This window comes from Adiantum capillus-veneris, chromosome 1, assembly GCF_014529385.1.
Source record: "Adiantum capillus-veneris isolate H3 chromosome 1, ASM1452938v2, whole genome shotgun sequence".
Classification (NCBI taxonomy): domain Eukaryota; kingdom Viridiplantae; phylum Streptophyta; class Polypodiopsida; order Polypodiales; family Pteridaceae; genus Adiantum; species Adiantum capillus-veneris.
Window position 1 is genome coordinate 168,746,422 of NC_140931.1, and position 19,638 is coordinate 168,766,059.

Below are 19,638 nucleotides of genomic sequence, written 5' to 3' on the forward strand. Positions count from 1 at the left end.
CTCTCGCGAAGAAGTGCCTACGGAGCGTGTTTCCATCGCGACAAGTTGCTGTTTTTCTCTGTTTTCAGCCCATAAACGTCGTAGATGGGTTTGCTTTACGAGAAGGAAACCGAGAACACACCTCTTTTGTGTGTAGGATTGGAAGAGAGGATTTTCTATGTAGAGATCTCTTCCAGGAAATTGCTTTTCGAGCACCGAGTTGCGCTTCGAGCGTCGAGACTTTGAAGGTAACAATTTTCATGTTATGAACTCTCAGTATTTGTTTGCAGGTGTACTTCCTCTTAGTGAGGGAGTAGGAGCAGAGGAAGGCATGAGCCTCTGCAGGAGAAAGTACTCTGAGGAACTAGAGCCGGATCAGCCCAAGGGTTTCGTACCCAAGTTTGGGAAGTAGATCCACGAATCGGAGAGAGGTAGTCTCTCGAGTTGTGATCCGGAAGTTGAGATTCTCAAGTAAGGACTTCATGTCTGGGAAAGCTGAGTTGTTCTGCGAGAAGAGGACTCTGGAACCCAGTCGGGAAAGAGTTGCAGAGATGCCATGCCCTGAGTCTGGAAGGTGAGATCCAGAGGCGAGAACCTTGATTCTCGAGGAATTGGAATAAGGAACGGAAGTTCCTTGGAATAGGGTTTTGCCCTAGGAATAGGAAGCCGAGGCTTCCGGGAACCATCAAGTCTTATTCTAGAACAAACGTGGTAATACGTTCGGTTCAAGTACTTGTATAGACTTCTCCTCAGTAATAAAGATACTATTACGAGGGGGGACCAGCCCATCTTCTGATCCCCAGTACTGTGTCGATCTTCTCACTCTCTCTATCTCTCTCTATATCCTCTAGCTTCAGTAATAAGTGATAAATCCTATTTATTCGAATGTATTTTATATTGCTATGCGCTCCCGTTTGTGACAGATTCTCATCCAAGATCTCGATGGGGGTAGTGATGTGAATATGATTTGAATGTTCAGTGATTGCCGCCTTTGTGCAAGTGCTGGATATTTATTGTCTAGTTTGTCAGTACTTAGAGTCAGTGTTTACTGAACTAATTTCTCGCTTATGTCGGTTTTGCAGGCGTAATCGAGGGTGATTACAATTTTATCAAGAGGGGGGTATGTCACAAGTGATGACGTGGTATGTCCGACTGGACAAACCCTAGTGAAATTGACAGATTCCATATTATAAGTTGTTCCAACTTATGAGGTCTAGTCCGATAGGGTCCAGGGGACACTAGGAATTTAAAAAGAACCTCAAATTGTTGACGTGGCGGCGTTGTACGGATTTTCGTGATTTGCGACGGCACGGGGTTGACATGGCACAACGTACGGACTTCTGCATTTTGTGGCGCAGTTTGCGAGGAGTTCTGGCTGCTTTTAGAACTTGGAGCTTTTCATGTAATGCTTTTGGGCTAGGAGCCTGTAAAAGAGTTGCGAGGGCCTCATTATCCCACAGATTGGCTTGGGAGCACTGCGGAGAGAAGAGGACCCTCGGACATCGTTCTTTGCCAAGCATAAATATAAAAAGAAATACCGAAAGGGGTGCAGACTTTGGGGCCAATCTCTTTGGAGGCGGAACTTCGCCGTGCCGTGTTGTCTCTCTCAGTTTTGTTCAAGTCTGTTAAGTTTTCAGTTTCTCTCACGTGTGTTGCATCAGATTCTCGGCTTCGGGTGCCAAAGTCTATTACAATCTCTGGAAACTGCCAAGACTTCTTAAAGTGTCATGTGCATGAGATTTAGGGTAAGTCGGAGCAGTTTGGCTACACCATTGCTCATGGCTCCATAGGCAAGGCACCTTTTGTGTCACCGACTGCTGAAGTGGCAGCCGAGGGCGAGCTAACGTGTCGGACGTGGCAACTCTGCATGCTGACTTGGAAGAAAGCAGTGAAATTAAGAGCGCATGTCAAGTTTTCATGATTGTGTATTGCTTCATTCCAGGACTTGTTTGCTGTAGAATCACAATTTAGCGGCAGCTTTCTTTTGTGATATGATACATCTATTAGTTTGCCATATATGCTGGTTATTTGTATGGCAGGGGTCATATAGATCAATTACAGGAGCTGGAAGGCAGTTGTTAAGAAATGCGCACACTGAGTGTAAGCAACCAAAAAGCTTTTGGAGTGTTTTGGCAAAGAAGGCCAAGCACGTACTTCTAGATGATGATTCGAGTACACACCTGCAGTCAGACGGGGGCCAAAATAACAATTTGCAGTCACAGGTTAGCAAAAGGCTCGTGTTGGATAATAAAATGCTTCAGTTGATTGTTGTGTGGCTGCCAGCAGTGTTTCCACATGTCTATATAATTGGAACAGAATTGTGTCGAATATTTTTTGTCATGAATTTGCAGTGTATACAGGCAAGGCCACCTGCCGAAAGTAAGCAACAACAAGGTGAGACTCCCTTGTTGCAGAGGAGACTAGTAGCCCTTACATCGTCTTTGTCTAGCCTTGGAGGCAGTATTGGAAATGCAATAGAGGTATTTTTCCAATAGTACATACCTCAACAATGTTCTAATGTATCTTGTTTACCACCTTTTGAAGCTCAGCTAGGATTTGGATTTTTGATTTTAAGAGGGGCATCGAAATGGGAGCTTTGCATCTTTTCTGGGCATAGTGTGTTGATTTTTTTTTTTTTTTGAGTTTCTATTTATTCTAGCACTTTGGCATTTGTTGGATTTTCATGTAGGAAAGTTTGAACAAAATGGAAGCAAAAGCATCAGATTTGATGTCATCTAAAAAGGGTACCGACTCTGCGAAAGCGACAGATTTACAAGATGCAAATTACATTTCCAGGTCCTTTGTGCACAAGGAACCCTTCTCTAAGCCTCTTCCACAGGGTGAGCCTTTTGTCAAGCCCACAGAGTTTCATGACTCCGGCGAAATGCTACAAACAGGTTCTCTTCAACAAGTCAACTCTGCTGTAAAACCTTCACAGCATCATCATCCGAACACAAAACCACTTTCTAGGGAAGACTCCTTCTTGAGACCTTTACAGCAGCAACATTCAGGTCATTCAGCAGCAGACAAAGAAACACAGCTGAAGGCATCTCGCGACGTAAGGTGGCCAAGCTGGAAAGCTTTTTCTCTATAAAAAAAGTGGAAACCATGCTTGAGTATTGAGTATTGTTCACGATTGCTGCTTTTTGGTGCTGTGTTTGCATGATCACACAAGGGCAGCACTTGAGTGAATTTTTAAGCTAGTTGATGTTTTCAAAAAGAGTTGTAAAGATAAAATCAATTCCTTAGCAGGGAGTGTGAATTGGATTTCATTTCTAGCATTCCTGCCAAAATATAACTAAGGTGATCAAGATACCTTTTTGCAGGGAACTTTAAGTTGAATACCTTGTTTTCTCTCATGGACCCTAGAATAACCTGAGGTGACTTGCACAAAATAGGTCATTACTTAGTGGCTCAAGTTTCGAGGCTCGTATCTTATACCCTTGATTGGGGCACTGTGGCAACAGCCTGGGCAGCTGTGCAGATTCAAGATCAATGTATTTCTGATACCTTCTTAGCAGTGTGCTCCTGTCCTGTCCCCCTTACTGCAAAAGCTAAAACATTGGTCTGCTTTCCGCCTTTCTATGGCTGAAAAGAACCTTGTGAGAAATCAGATTAAGGTTGTTCCAGAGCCTGATGTTGCTGCTGTCCAATGTCCATTGTGAAATACGAGAGGTTTTACAGATGTTGCTGCTGTCCAATGTCCATTGTGAAATACGAGAGGTTTTACAGCTGTTGCTGTGGTTTTCAGCCATTCTCGTCCATCTTCTGCTGCCACTTTTGTCATGCTTTGATACCAGCTGTACAGAGAGGTTTGGGAGAGGTTTTGAAGCTATCTTCACTGGAAGAGGGTGACACTTTGGGAGTGTGTAAATGCTCGAGTGTGGTCCATTATCAGTTTGAATTCTACTCTGCGAATATTGGACCATGTGAAGGTGAGTACGACTGCCAAGTAGATTTGGGATTAGCTGGAGTCTATTCATAAGCACATTACTCCTGTGAAGCGTGTTGATTTCTAAATGCAGTTGATCAACCTGGATGCAGCTTGTGCTTCTTCCTTGAGAGCCCATATCAACAAGATGCAAGCATTGTGGCTAGAGATTCTTGTAATGGGGAAGACCATTTCCTCGGAGGACATGGCCTTTGTCACAAAAATAGTGATATGGCAGACTACGTGATTGAGAGAGAGAGAGAGAGAGAAATGTAAATGAAATGAAATGTTATATTAACGTCTTCAAAAGGCCAAAGTGACCTATGAGACCAGAAAGTTACAATGTGGTGGATCTGATACAAAGTCAGAGTCAAAGTAACAAGATGACAACAATGACAAAAATGAAATGACAAATGCCACAATAAAATACTATGGAATCCTAAACTACTAGGTGTGAACAGCAGCTAGCTGGGATATCTAGATCACGAGCGAGAGAGAGAGAGAGAGAGAGAGAGAGAGAGAGAGAGAGAGAGAGAGAGAGAGAGAGAGAGAGAGGAGAAGAAGAAGAAGAAGAAGAAGAAGAAGAAGAAGAAGAAGAGAATTTTAACGTCGTAGGAAACTATCCCAAGAGACCTTAAAGATCTAGGAGAGTTGAACCCAAGACGTGTTATTCAAGAGGGAAATGGCATAACCAATTCTACCTCAGACCGGCTCGTAGGGTGGTAGACTTTAGCTTTCACCCGATTCTTTACTTGATAAACTCTACGACACAAAGGAACTTTACGATTAAGCGTGTAACTGGAATTAACTTTTCACACAAACCACGGCCTAAAAGCTAGAGTGTTACCAAGCAGACAACGACACCCTGTTGGCCCCAAAGACCGGCACCCCTTTCGGTATTTGCGAATAGACGATCCGAACACTTTCACCTAACTCGCACCAAGCTGTCCAAACCTGTCCATGGCTATAAGTTGCAGGTCAATTTCAGCGTGTTGTAATTCCTTGTTTTAAAAAATCAGGTGTCCAAAGCCCTGTTTAAGCATCCAGAGGCTTTCTCGAGGCGCTCCCCTAGCATTGTCCTGCAGTTTAGGTGCGAAACCCTAAACCTGCAAAAAAACACAGCAGGCTGTAATTTTCTGTTTTGGATCGTTTTGGGTGGAGCGAACATGCTACGCGTGTCTCAGGTGCTCCTGTATGCAATGGGAACTGCCTTGTTTAATGCTAAAGGTATTATACTCACTTCTATCGTAGATGAAATAACAAAAGTATGAAGGTCTCATTAAGTCATTTGTATCTATGTCTCATGACCCTTGCTGCGGATACATGTGTGATAAAAGAGCGCTAATCACACTAAATCATCTATAGCATGTATATCTGGCATGCAATCGAGGACGTTGGCGATTTCAAGAGGGGGGTATGTCACAAGGCCAACCACTAACCTTAGTTGTTGGTTTCGTTTCCCTTGATTTTTATTTAATTTTTGGGCCCCTCTTTTTGAAGTCACAAATGGCCGGACATTGTGTGGCCAGTGTGAAACGACCGACAGACAAGAGTTTCACCCGGAGTCGGGAAGGGCAAGTCGCCATGAGATGGTCGGACGAGTCGGCACTGGAATCCGAGTAGTAAAAGGGTGTCTAGGCTCAGTTCAAAGTCATTTAGGCTCCTCGCTACACTTAATAAGTTGGTGGGTACTAGGAAATTAACTCAAAAGAGGCATAAGGGACACTAGGTGGCTCCATATAAATTTCCCAAGTCAGCTTGAAGAGGCCGCGTCCAAAGGTTGCTTTGCTTCATTAAGTGCTTTACAGTGTACGGGTGAGTTGTGGATGCAGGTTTCACAGCTTTAATGGAACGCTTGCCTTCTCCCTTGTCTTATGTAGCGCAATGATTCCGCTCACGCACCTCTCGCCCCCTTTGAATACATAATCGTAATGCCCAGCTCAAGGGCTTTCCATCTGTATGTACAATTGTGTGGGTTGATGCGCGTATGCCGAGGCAAGAGCCTCTTGTCCAGGTACTGGATTAGCTAATTGCTAATCCCCCGTAGGTACAGGGGAATTCAGAGAGATTTCACGTAAGAAATTTCTTCCGATTCAAAGGGAAAGTAGGCCTACATGTATGGGAGAATGAGGGCTTGCTACTGGTGCGACCGGCATGCAAAACGAAGCCCAAAACAGTAAAATACAGCCTGCTGTGTATTTTTGTAGGTTTAGGCTTTTGACCCTAATTAATCCCTACTACCCCCAGGAGCTTCGGGGAAGCATTGGGATCACTGTACAAGTGACCTGGTGCATTTTCAGGGCAAAAAACAGAGAACTCAACGTGCTGCAGATTCTTGCCAGGTTTGGGAAAGTGTCCGTATGCACTGGGAAAGTCACCTTGGCATGTGGATTTTGTCTGTGAAGCCTCCTATTGCGGTTATGTTGCCGAAATCGGGCTAGAGTAGGCATTTTCAGCCCTGTAAAAGCAGGGCATGTAATAGACTTGGACACTCCAAGTCAAGAATCAATCGCGACAGCACCAAATAACCACTTCAAAACAATTCACAGATCACAATAGATTTGCACTGGCCCGGCGGAGTTCCGTGCCTAGAGATATTGGCCCCAAAGACTGGCGCCCCTTTCGGTATTTCTTTTTGTATTAAAATCAATGTCAGAGTACAAACAGCGGTTAGGGTTTCACTCTCAGACTTTGCGTCCAGATGCTCTGAGAAGTGAGGTCCTCACTGCGAATATAAAGATTACAAGGGTTGCCCAAAAGTAGAGCCCAAAAGCTTTCAGTTCAAAAGCAGTCTCTCTCTCTCTCTCTCTCTCTCTCAAGAGAGCAAACAAAATAAAGAAAATTCTCTCTCTCAATTTTCTTTTGCGTAGCCAAAAAGCTGCCAAAATTGCGTCGCTTGCTTTTTTTTCAGCTTCCGCAAATTCCGGAATTCGTACCTGCTGCCACTTGGCATTTCCCGCCTGATTAGGGTTTCCAGCCACTTAGGATTTCAGCCAGCAGTTTAGGGTTGGGGTTTCCAGAAATTAGGGTTTCTGCAAAATTAGGGTTTGCAGGATTTTTAGGGTTTCTGGCAGAAATTAGGATTTCTGCTGTCGGTAGCCACGTCATCACTTTGTGACATACCCCCCTCTTGAAAGCATTGTAATCGACTGCGATTACGCCTGCAAAACCGACAGAAGCCATAAACCGTCTTAGCAGACACTGACTATTAGTACCTACGTACTAGGAACACACATCTAGCACATGTACCAAATCGATAGTCACATCACACGACATCAGAGAACATCACTAGACATCACATGACATTTGAAACCGGCCCGTCGGGCGATAGGCGTTGGCTTTCACCCGAAATTCTTTACTTTAGACACACACACAGAGCACTTTACAAAGAGAACCTACGACGAGAATTAACACTCGAACACACACACAGCTAGAATGCTCCGAGCAGACGCCCACAACTGTAGGCCCCAAAATTGGCGCCCCTTACGGTATTTCTTTATACTTTGAGAGGGTAAATTTACAAAGTAGAGTCCTGGGAATCCTTTACCTGTATCCAGCTAGATACCACTTGATTTGGCCAAATTTCGGCAGCATAACAACCCCAAAACTTGCGCGAAACCAATTCCCTTGCTGGAACTCACTTCCACTGGCATAAACCCTTTGATTCCTGCCAAAAAAACAGTAAATTCAGCACGCTGTATTTACTGGTTTTTGCCCTGTTTTCAGCCCCAAACAGTCCCCTAACTGTCCTCTGCTAGTGGGGCACTATTCCCAATGGTTCTGGCATCCGTATGGCTGAAAAACAGTCAATTTACAGCGCATACACAGCGCTGAAAACGCACTTGTACGGTGAGGTTATGACCCTCACCGGTGCCTGCTTTGGAGTAGCAGTCAGCTACCCCTGTTCCTGCTCAAGGAGGCTCTTGCCTTGGCACAAAAGCATGAAACCACACAGCTGTACATCTGTCAAATGAAGAGCCCTCTTGTGGGGCATCACATAACTGCACGTAGGGGGGAGAGAGAGCAATGTGTAGTGTGCAGGGCATCACTCCTAGCACCACACTGTACATGAGAGGGAAAGAAAGTTGACAGGTTCTCAATGAAGCATCTCCCCAGCATAAATCGAGTGCCACCTCTTCTGCCCTTGACTTGTAATGCATGTGTGAACAAATAGATGCAAAAAGGGAAAGATTTCCATGGCTGCCAAAACCTGCGTATCACTGAAAACGCAGCAAAAACAGCCCTGTAAAGATGCATCTGATGCCTTCCAATACTGAAAATGAGCTCCTTGGTCCAAGGTAAAGTCATGGGAAGCTCAAAAATGGAGAGAAATGGCTGAAAATCATAGTTATTAGCCTCCAAAACTGCTCCAAAAAGTCAGGTACGAGTTCTAGTCTCCCACACTTGGTAAATTGACCAAAAGTGCCACTTGGCACTCATGCATGGAATTTCCCCCCGCATTGGGCTTCCTGCTTAAAAATCTCTCAATTGGTGGATCAGTTGACTTTGTAGCAGAGTAATAAAATGTCCCCCCGGTCATATCGAAGGTAATGACGCGAACACATTTCACGGCCCAAAATAGTAGTTCCCTAATTTTTAGGAGATGCTTCCGTTGGGCTCCCATTGGTCTTCTGACCATCTATCCTCATTGGGACGGCATCCAAAAATGCAATGTGGCCCAACTGTCGGATATTTTCTGTTGGTGATCCCACCTTGACTTATTGCCTTTATTGAGTTCACTTCCTAGTATCCACAAACTTGCTAAGTGCGACGGGGGGACCTACATGATCTTGCTCTAAGCCTAGACATCGTCTCACTATAGAATTCTAGTGCCGACCACTTCCCGTCTGCGGGTGAAACTACCGTTCACATTGGCCATACAATGTCCAACCGTTTGCTACTTCAAAAAGAGGATCTCAAAAATAAAACAAAAATTCATTGGAAAGAAACCAACAACTAAGGTTAGCAATTGCCACGTCCTCGTGACATAGTTAACAGCTGCACGTTCTCGTGACATACCCCCCTCTTGAAATCGCAAACGTCCTCGATTGCATACCATAAATACATGCCATAGATGATCTTGTGTGGTAAGCACCCTTTTATCTTTGCATGTATCCGCAAGAAAGACTGTCAAAACATATGTACAAATGACTTAATGAGACCTTCATACTTTTGTCAAACTGTACACTGCTGTTGCATTGAATTCATGAGTACATTTGATGTGCTAGCTCTATCATTACCCCTCCTTTGCAGACATTGGGTTGGGGCATACGTAGGCTGTAACCCAAAGGCCTCAAGGTAAAGCTGCAATACATTTGGTGACTCTGACAGTTCATGCTCTTCCATCCACTTTGCATCCATAGGTGGATAGTTCTTGAACTTCACCACATAGCATCTTGCAACCTATCTCTTAACTTTTACGTGTGCAAGAGGCTCTTGCCTCAGCAAACAAGCATAATTCCACAACCTGTGACGTACTACCCACGACCAAGCAAGCTCAAATTTCAAAATGATCTACCAATGCGTCATAGAATCCAAGCAATCGCCTCAGAGAATCGGCAAGCAGCGTGTCACCTGGTAGACCCACATCACTCCCGCAGGAGATCTAGTGGCCAATCTACCACCGTGAGAGCTCTCCCTACCTCATCTTGGTTCATACTTGCAAACCCTAAAAACGCAGCAGAAAATCAGCCCTAATTTGACCACTTTTTGGCAGGGCGAACATGCGGAATTTCCTGTCTGTCCTCTGAAGAGGAACCCTCTTCCATAATGCCCTTCCCTTTGTTGGCCATAGTGTAATCCCATGTTCCTGTACTCTGTGTCTTTACCCAAAACAACCGAGGCTGACTTCTTGAGGAAAAAGTGATTGATATCCCGGCAATGGAACCTTGAAACCGGCCCGTAGGGCGGTAGGGCTTTGGCTTTCACCCAAAATTCTTTACTTTCACCACACACATAGCACTTTACAAAGAGAACCTGCGACGGGAATCAACACTTGAACACACACACGGCTAGAATGCTCCGAGCAGCCGTCGACAACCTGTAGGCCCCAAAATTGGCGCGCCTTTCTGTATTTCTTTATACTTTGAGAGGGTAAATTTACAAAGTAGAGTCCTGGGAATCCTTTTCCTGTATCCAGCTAGATACCACTTGATTTGGCCAAATTTCGGCAGCATAACAACCCCAAAACTTGCGCGAGACCAATTCCCCTGCTGGAACTCACTTCCACTGGCATAAACCCTCTGATTCCTGCCAAAAAAACAGTAAATTCAGCACGCTGTATTTACTGGTTTTTGCCCTGTTTTCAGCCCCAAACAGTCCCCTAACTGTCCTCTGCCAGTGGGGCACTATTCCCAATGGTTCTGGCGTCCGTATGGCTGAAAAACAGTCAATTTACAGCGCACACGGCGCTGAAAACGCACCTGTACGGTGAGGTTATGACCCTCACCGGTGCCTGCTTTGGAGTAGCAGTCAGCTACCCCTTTTCCTGCTCAAGGAGGCTCTTGCCTCAGCACAAAAGCATGAAACCACACAGCTGTACATCAGTCAAATGAAGAGCCCTCTTGTGGGGCATCACATAACTGCACGTAGGGGGGAGAGAGAGCAATGTGTAGTGTGTAGGGCATCACTCCTAGCACCACACTGTACATGAGAGGGAAAGAAAGCACTCCATAGCTCTTAACCTGTGACAGGTTCTCAATGAAGCATCTCCCCAGCATAAATCGAGCGCCACCTCTTCTGCCCTTGACTTGTAATGCATGTGTGAACAAATAGATGCAAAATGGGAAAGATTTCCATGGCTGCCAAAACCTGCGTATCGCTGAAAACGCAGCAAAACAGCCCTGTAAAGATGCATCTGATGCCTTCCAATGCTGAAAATGAGCTCCTTGGTCCAAGGTAAAGTCGTGGGAAGCTCAAAAATGGAGAGAAATCATAGTTATCAGCCTCCAAAACTGCTCCAAAAAGTCAGTTACGAGTTCTGTTCTCCCACACTTGGTGAATTGACCAAAAGTGCCACTTGGCACTCATGCATGCAATTTCTCCGCAGTGGGCTTCCTGCTTAAAAATCTCTCAACTGGTGCATCAGTTGACCTTGTAGCAGAGTAATAAAGTGTTCCCTTGGTCATACCGAAGGTAATGATGCGAACACATTTCACGGCCCAAAATAGCAGTTCCCTAATTTTTAGGAGATGCTTCCGTTGGGCTCCCACTGGTCTTCTGACCATCTATCCTCATTGGGATTGCATCCAAAAATGCAATGTGGCCCAACTGTCGGATATTTTTTGTTGGTGATCCCACCTTGACTTATTGCCTTTATTGAGTTCACTTCCCAGTATCCACCAACTTGCTAAGTGCGACGGGGGGACCTACATGATCTTGCTCTGAGCCTAGACATCCTCTCAATATAGAATTCCAGTGCCGACCACTATCCGTTTGTGGGTGAAACTACCGTTCACATTGGCCATACAATGTCCGACCATTTGCTACTTCAAAAAGAGGATCTCAAAAATAAAACAAAAATCATTGGAAAGAAACCAACAATTAAGGTTAGCAATTGCCACGTCCTCGTGACATAGTTAACAGCTGCCACGTCCTCGTGACAACATTCAACATTCATTCGGATCTTAGACCATGATTTATCGGCAATGTAGCTAGCAATCGCATCTAGATCCAATTGGGATCTCATTGATGTCCGATTGACTAACCCCTATTGCAACCATGTCTATTCGAGAGCAATCAGACCAAAATGCTGCAGTCATTTCGTCTATCAATTCTTGCACTTAAAAGAAGTCAAGAACAAATTAGTATCATAATCAGGAATTCCAATTCATTAAAGTCATACAGCAGAATACTGTCAGCTTTCAGTATCTTTGAAGCTCAGAGAGACGTCAGTGACTCTAGTATCTAAATCAAGGCATCTGTTGACAAAGGAGCGGAGTGACTCCCCTCTTGTGCATCCCACTGCACCAGATCTCCGGTCAAGCTGAATTCTGGGTTCCGTTTGGAGTAGACTATGCTAAACCAAAAGCATCGAGGTAAAGTTTCACAATCTGAGGAGTATTTGCTAGGTCCTCCTCCTCCATCCACTTCGCATCCAATGCAGGATAGTTCTTGAACTTAACTAAGAATCACCTTCGGACTTTACCTTTAGTCTTCGTATCCTTATGTGCCAAAATCTGTTCAGGAACAGGGATCTCCTCGTTTTCTTCCACTTTGGGTTGCTCATCAGGCTCCCCATCATCAGGCACATCACCCTTAAAAGGTTTCAAGAGACTCACATGGAATGCATTGTGAATCCTCCAAGTATCTGGCAGTTTCAATCGGAAGGAGACATCATTTATCTTTTCAGTGATCTGGAAAGGTCCGTAGTATTGTATACTAAGCTTTGGAAAAAGCCTCTCCTTTCCCTTTTTCTTTCGTAGGCGTGCCTTCTCAAAACGTAAGAGCACCCAATCATCCTCCTTCAATTTCAAGTCGCGACGATGGCGATCCGTTGCCTTTTTCTGTCGTTCTTGAGACTTCTGCAAAGTCTCGCGAACGTTGGCAAAAGCCGTATCCAAATCTCGCGTGTATTCATCCGCTTCAAAGATCTTATCTTTCGTGCTTAGGAAGGGTGGAACCTTCGCAGCACCTTCAACAATCTCAAATGGCGCCTTCCCCGTCGAAGAGTGTATCGTGTTACTGTAGGCAAATTCCACCAAAGGTAAGTACTTTTCCCATTGAGTCTTCTGATCAGAGATATAAGACTTCAATAAATCTAGAACCACTGAATTTGCAATCTCAGATTGCCTATCAGTCTGCGGGTGGAATGATGACGAGAACTGCAACCATGTGCCAATGTTCTCCCAAATTGCCTTCCAAAATAAACTCGTAAATCTGGGGTCTCTGTCGGAGACAATCGTCTCAGGCATGCCATGTAATCTGAAGATCTGGGCCACAAACAGTCTCGCTAAATGATCCGGCTTGACTGTTTTCTTTACTGGAATGAAATGAGTCTGTTTGCTAAATCTGTCAATAACAGTCCAGATACCATCGTGACCACTCTGTGTTCTTGGGAGATTAAAAATGAAATCCATCGCAATACTTTCCGAGGGGCGGGTGGGTATGGGTAAAGATTGTAACAATCCCTGTGCCTTATGCCCATCAAACTTGACCTTTTGGCATACTAAGCAACTGCGCACAAACTCTTCCACATCCTTTTTGAGTCTCGGCCAAAAGAAGTATCTCTCTACCCCCTTCATGGTGGTAGCAATGCCGCGGTGACCTGTAAAAGGTGGACAGTGGCATTCAGTCATAACCTTTTTCCTCAACGGTTGTGTAACGCACAACATAGTTTTTCTCATCAAGTAGCCTTCCCGAATGGAGTATCCTGCTGTTGTCTCCCCATCCCGTATCCGTGTGAAAATATCCGCAAAATCTGTATCTGTGGCATACTGATCGACCATATCCTCGAAGCTCCTATGATGTATCGTGGAAATATCCAGAACCAACGGCTTCTGAGACAAAGCATTTGCCACCACATTCTTTTGTCCCTGCACGTGGACAATTTGGAAGTGAAACTGTGACAAGATGTTCGCCCACCGCATCTGCTTTCCCGAAAGCTGCTTCTGTGACAAGAAGTAGTGCAAACTCTGATGGTCTGTAAAGACAGTAAAATCTGCTCCGAGTAGGTAATGCCGCCACTGAGTAAGAGCATGGATAACCGCCAAAAGCTCTTTCTCATAAATCTGTGCTGTAATCTCCGGCCTAGAGAACAATCGGCTCTCGTAAGCAATGACATGGCCTTCTTGCATCAAGACCGCACCCAGACTACGACCACAAGCATCACAATATACTTCGAATGACTTCTGCAAGTCCGGCAAAGTCAAAACTGGTCCCGTAGTCAATTTCTCTTTCAATGTCTGAAAGGCAGTCTCCTCTGTGGATCCCCACGAGAAAGGGACTCCTTTCTGTGCCAAGATATGCAAAGGGGAAGCAACCTCTGCAAACTTTCGTATGAACCGCCTGTAGTACGAACACAGTCCCAAGAAGCTTCTAACTTCATGGACATTCTTCAAATCGGGCCAATCACGTATAGTCTCTATCTTGGCGGGATCCATTTGCACTCCTGCTGTTGAGACAATGTGTCCCAAAAAGTGTATCTCTGGTAGGAAAAATTCACTTTTCTTTGCATTAATCACTAACTTGTGATCTCGTAATGCCTGAAAGACCTGAAGCAGATGATCTCTGTGTTCTACCTCATTCTTGGAGAAAACAATGATGTCGTCAATGAAAGTGCAACAAATAGCCTGTACTCTCGAAAAATCCTGTCCATCATTCTGTTAAATGTCGTAGGAGCATTGGTTAAGCCAAAAGGCATCACCAAAAACTCAAATAACCCAAAAGTAGTCCGAAAGGCTGTCTTATAGATGTCTCCCGGCGCGATTCGGATCTGATGATATCCACTCTTCATGTCAATCCTGCTAAAGCACGAGGATCCCTATAGCCTGTCGAGTATATCACCGATCCTAGGAATTGGAAATCTGTTCTTGATGGTGATTTTATTGAGAGCTCTATAATCGATGCACATTCTCAAAGATCCGTCTTTCTTCAAAACCAACAACACCGGAGAGCAATACGGTGAAGTACTAGGCTGGACAAGACCCTTTTCCAAGAGGTCTTTCACTTGGTTCATAATCTCTTCATTCTTGCTCGGCTCACACGGTAAGGTGGCCGGTTCAGTGGTGTGCTTCCAAGTATCAGATCAATGGTATGATCTTCAAGACGAGCAGGTGGTAACTCGCTTGGTAGGCCTTTTGAGAAGCAATCGGCATGAGAGTGGAGAAAATCTTGGCGTTCTTTATCAAGTTTAGACATATTTGTCCTATCCTCATCGCTCAATTCTTTCAAAAAGATCGAGTAAACAAACAGACTGGATTTCATTAATTTTGAAATGGTTGAAGACGATACAATAGGGACAGACTCGCCCTTTAGTTTAATATCAAGTACAATTGTTCTACCCTTTTCTGTAGTCAAAGTCGCTTTTCTCTCCCGATAATCGACCATGGCGTTGTTCTTGTGGTACCAGGGAATCCCTAAGAGAACATCACAACCCTCCAAAGGCATTATGAAGAAGTCCTCGTGCCCCAAATACCCCTGACAATGCAACCGAAGTTTGCCAATGACAGGTGTAATGGCTACGTCCCTGTCCGGTGCCGCCAGAACTACCTCCGCAAGTGGTCCCATCCGATCGGGAGTAATCTCTAGCCGCGCCGCCAATTCTGGTGAAATGAAGTTGGCCTTGGATCCTCCATCAAAGAAGATCAGGGCCTCTTGATCTTTCACTTTGCCCCAAGCTCGGCAAAGTTTTGTACTCTCGTCCATGGTGTTGGGATCGGTACCCACACAATCTGGAACCAGTCCTGTTTTCATCTTGCCTTTTGGTCCACGTTCCTCAGCTGCTCTCAAACTCTGAGGCTTGGCGTCGTTCTTATCATTATGTTCTTTCTGTGCCTTTTTAGGGCTCTTCGTGGATGTTCCCCGCATCCAAAGCACTTCCCCTCCTTGATGAATCGAACTTGCTCTTGAGGAGTAAGCCTGGGTCGTGCATCCTTTTTCTCTGGGTTGCTCTTTTTCTTTCTACTTTCATTCCCAGAAGTCTGTTCGGCTCGTTGTGTCATGGCCTCATGTGGGGTAGGTCAGACTGCCAGAGTGAATGGCAAAGCCCCTCTTGCATGACTCATCAACTCTTGAATAGAAGCTGACTTTTGCTCAGCAGTGATCTCGGATCTATGTAGGTAGACCCAAGGTGAACCGCTCAATCTGTTCTCTGAACGAGTTCTTCTTGAATGAAGAGGCGGGTAGAAAAGAGCTCCAGAATCTTTCACAGTAAGCATTGATTGTATCTTTCTTGGTCATTCAAAGATCGTTCCAAGCAGCTCGTATATCTCGTTCATATTCTTGCGTCAACCAATAAGAAATAAAAAGCTTCTTAAATTTCAGCCATTTAACTGGCGCAGTCTTGTTTAAAAGAAGCGTGGACCACCAAGTACGAGCATTCCCCTTAAAGTAAGAGGCAGCTCTCCGAATCTTGGAGTGCTCTGAATAGCGTCCTCCCGCGAAAGCGATGTCAAACTGTTGTATAAAAGACACAGCCTTCGAAGCATCTGAGTATCCTGAAAAAGTATCAAACTTGATCGAGTGGCCACCTTCCTTAAACTCTTGGACTTTCTTGCTTTTATCTTCGAGAAAGTCATACTGGTTGGCTTTGTAAAAATTCTTCTTTTTCGCATAAAAGTTTCCGTCATTGGAATCTAAGCTGTCTGTAGAGGAGTCCTCAGTAGAACTGTCAGTCTTTGGGCGAGATTTAGCCTTCTTTGTCTTTTTCTTGCCCTTTCTGAAGCTTTGTTTCTTGCTTCGCTTTTTACCTTTTCTGTCTTCTTCGCTCGAATCTGAAGAGCTAGAAGAACTGTCAGAAGAAGAAGAAGAAGAAGAAGAACTAGGTACTCCTTCAAATCGAACACGCTTCTTCTGTTTCTTTGCCTTGTCAAATGTCGACTGACGACCCAAATATCCGTGAAGTCAATGCCTTTCTTCTGCTTTTTGCCGTGCTTTTTGGCTTTCTTTTGCGTGTCAAAAAGCTGAGCAATCCGTGCATCAACCACCTCTTGTAATTCCTTCTCTAAATACTGTTTGTGATCAGAAGGTTTCTTGAGAGGGGTTTCAGGGGTGGTGTAGTGGTTTTCTGCCACTGCGCATGCACTTCCTAAAAAGAAGTCTCGCTCATATATTTTGCCAACTTGGATCCTTCGCAAAATTGAGCATCATCTTTGTTGCATCGCCGATCGATTGAGGACGCTTCATCTCTCTTTGCTCCGCTTGAGTAGGTCGAGGCGGGCCATACTCTTTGCCGGAATCTTCGTTGTGATCCTGCCCGCATCTCCAGATGTAGAGGGAGTCGACTGATCCTTGCGTGAAGCCATAGGTGCCGCGGAAAAAAAATTGGGGATCGGATTTCCCGTAGAAGAGAAATCGGCCGTGCTCTGATACCATTGTAATAGACTTGGACACTCCAAGTCAAGAATCAATCGCGACAGCACCAAATAACCACTTCAAAACAATTCACAGATCACAATAGATTTGCACTGGCCTGGCGGAGTTCCGTGCCTAGAGATATTGGCCCCAAAGACTGGCGCCCCTTTCGGTATTTCTTTTTGTATTAAAATCAATGTTAGAGTACAAAGAGCGGTTAGGGTTTCACTCTCAGACCCTGCGTCCAGATGCTCTGAGAAGTGAGGCCCTCACCGCAAATATAAAGATTACAAGGGTTGCCCAAGAGCTGAGCCCAAAAGCTTTTAGTTCAAAAGTAGTCTCTCTCTCTCTTAAGAGAGCAAACAAAATAAAGCAAATTTTCTGTCTCTCTCTCTCTCTCTCTCTCTCTCTCTCTCTCTCTCTCAATTTTCTCTTGTGTAGCCAAAAAGCTGCCAAAATTGCGTCGCTTGCTTTTTTTTTTCAGCTTCCGCAAATTCCGGGAATCCGTACTTGTTGCCACGTGGCATTTCCCGCCTAATTAGGGTTTCCAGCCACTTAGCGTTTCAGCCAGCAGTTTAGAGTTAGGGTTTTTGCAAAATTAGGGTTTTTGGTAGAAATTAGGGTTTGCAATATTTTTAGGGTTTCTGGCAGAAATTAGGGTTTCTGCTGTCGGTAGCCATGTCATCACTTTGTGACAGGACAGCTTGTAGGAACTTGCAAGTTTTCTTCCAAGTTTTATAATAATAAAGAAATACCGAAAGGGGCGTCAGTCTTTGGGGCCTACATGGCATCATTGTCTGCTTGGTAGCACTCTAGCTGCGAGGACGTGGCAACTGCTAGCCTTAGTTGTTGGTTTCTTTCCCTTGATTTTTGTTTAATTTTTGGGACCCTCTTTTTGAAGTTGCAAATGGCCGGACATGTATGGCCAGTGTGAAATGGCCGACGGCCGAGAGTTTCACCCGCGGACGGGAAGGCCTTGTCGCCATGAGTTGGTCGGGCCGACCGACACTAGAATTCGAGCAGTAAAAGTATGTCTAGGCTCTACTCAAAGTTTGAAGAGAAGATCACCTGATAACTGGGCTACATTGCATTTTTGGGTATGGTCCCAGTGGTGATAGATGGTAAGATAACCAATGGAAGTGCCATTGAAGCATCTCCTAAAATTTAGGGAACTGCTATTTTGGGCCATGAAATCTGTTCGTGTCATTAGCTCCGGAATGACAAGAGGAACATTTTATTACTCTGCCGCTAAGTCAACTGAGCAACCGGTTGAGATAATTTTTAAACCGGAAGGTGCAAAACGAGAAAACCATGCATGAGTGCCATTTGACACATTTTTGGGCTTGAGAGAGGGAGAGCGTTGAAATTAAACGTGGCGTTGCATACAGCCGTATGGTGGATTGTTGTAGGTACCAAAGCTACTGTGTGCTTGCCTACCCTCTATGTTCAGTGAAGTGCAAGAACTGAAGCCTTGCGCAACATTCACTGCTCTCTCTCTCCCCTTCGTGCAGTTATGTAATGCCCCACAAGAGGGCTCGGGTTCATGTGCGATTGCATAGGCAAGAGCCTCTTGCACAGGTACTGGATTAGCTAGTTGCTAATCCCTCGCAGGTACAGGTGAATTCAGAGAGATTTCATGCGAGAAATCTCGTTTGATTCAAAGGGCAAGTAGCCCTACAAGTGTGGGAGCTCGAGGACTTGCTATGGATGCGACCGGCTCGCGAAACGGAGCCCATAACAAGAAAATAAAGCCTGCTGTGTATTTTTGCAGGTTTAGGGTTTCAGCCCTAACGGTCCCTAATACCCTTAGGAGGCCCGGGGATGCGAGGGGACCGATGTGCGAGTGATCTGGGGCATTTTCAGGGTAGAAAACAGAGAATTCAGCGTGCTGCAGATTCTTGCCAGGTTTTTCAAAGTGTCCGTATGCGTCGGGAAAGTCACTTTTTGCATGGGGACTGTTTGTGAAGTGTCCTAGTACGGTTACGTTGCCGAAATTGGGCCAGAACAGGTCATTTTCAGCCCGGATTATACGGGGCAGCTTGTAGGAAATCACAGGATTTATTCCCTCTTTGAATACAATAAAGAAATACCGAAAGGGGCGCCAGTCTTTGGCTCTTTGGGGCCAACAGGTGTTGGCATCTGCTTGGTACCGCTCTAGCTTCCAAGGTGTGTGTGTTGAAGTGTCAATTCCCGTTACAGTTTTTATCTGCAAAGTTTCTCTGTGTTTTAAAGTTTTACGTAAAGTTTTGGGTGAGCCAAAGTCTACCGCCCTACGGGTCGGTTTCATGGTTCCGTTGCCGGGACAAAATCACTTTTTCCTCAAGACGTGAGCCTCGGTTGATTTTTGGTGAAGACGCAGAGTACAGGAACGCGGGATTATACTATGGCCGACAAAGGGAAATGCATTATGGAAGAGGGTTTCTCTTCGCAGGACAGGCAGGCAATTCCTACAGTGTTTGAGGTTGGCGAGAGTTCATAGCCATGTCTTTCTGTACCTCTTGTTGATGTGAATGCTCCACCAGTGCAGGACTTTGTGATTGGGCAGCTTGAAGATGATGCGTTCAGAACTCAGTTGGTTGCTGTTGTCAATATGTTTTCTCGACTGTGACAGAACCCAAGGTTTATGGAGTTTTTGCAAGCGCCACTAGTGCCAGAGCAGACAAGGCAACTCACACAGCGAGTGTCGAGTAGAGCCCGATGCGGCTCAAGCCAAGGTA

General features: G+C 45.1%; 1 protein-coding gene across 3 annotated transcripts in view; it reads left to right on the forward strand.

The window, feature by feature from the left end:
• Positions 1-19,638, forward strand: part of LOC147465994 (uncharacterized) — a 67,029-nt gene that overhangs the window by 14,402 nt on the left and 32,989 nt on the right. For 2 of the 3 annotated variants that reach the window (XM_086523183.1, XM_086523168.1), the window contains exons 2-4: positions 2,019-2,201; positions 2,331-2,459; positions 2,669-3,037. In XM_086523183.1, the coding sequence (XP_086379309.1) occupies positions 2,019-2,201; positions 2,331-2,459; positions 2,669-3,037 (681 nt within the window). The remainder of the gene's footprint in view (positions 1-2,018; positions 2,202-2,330; positions 2,460-2,668; positions 3,038-19,638) is intronic. The other variant, XM_086523176.1, reaches the window with a different exon arrangement.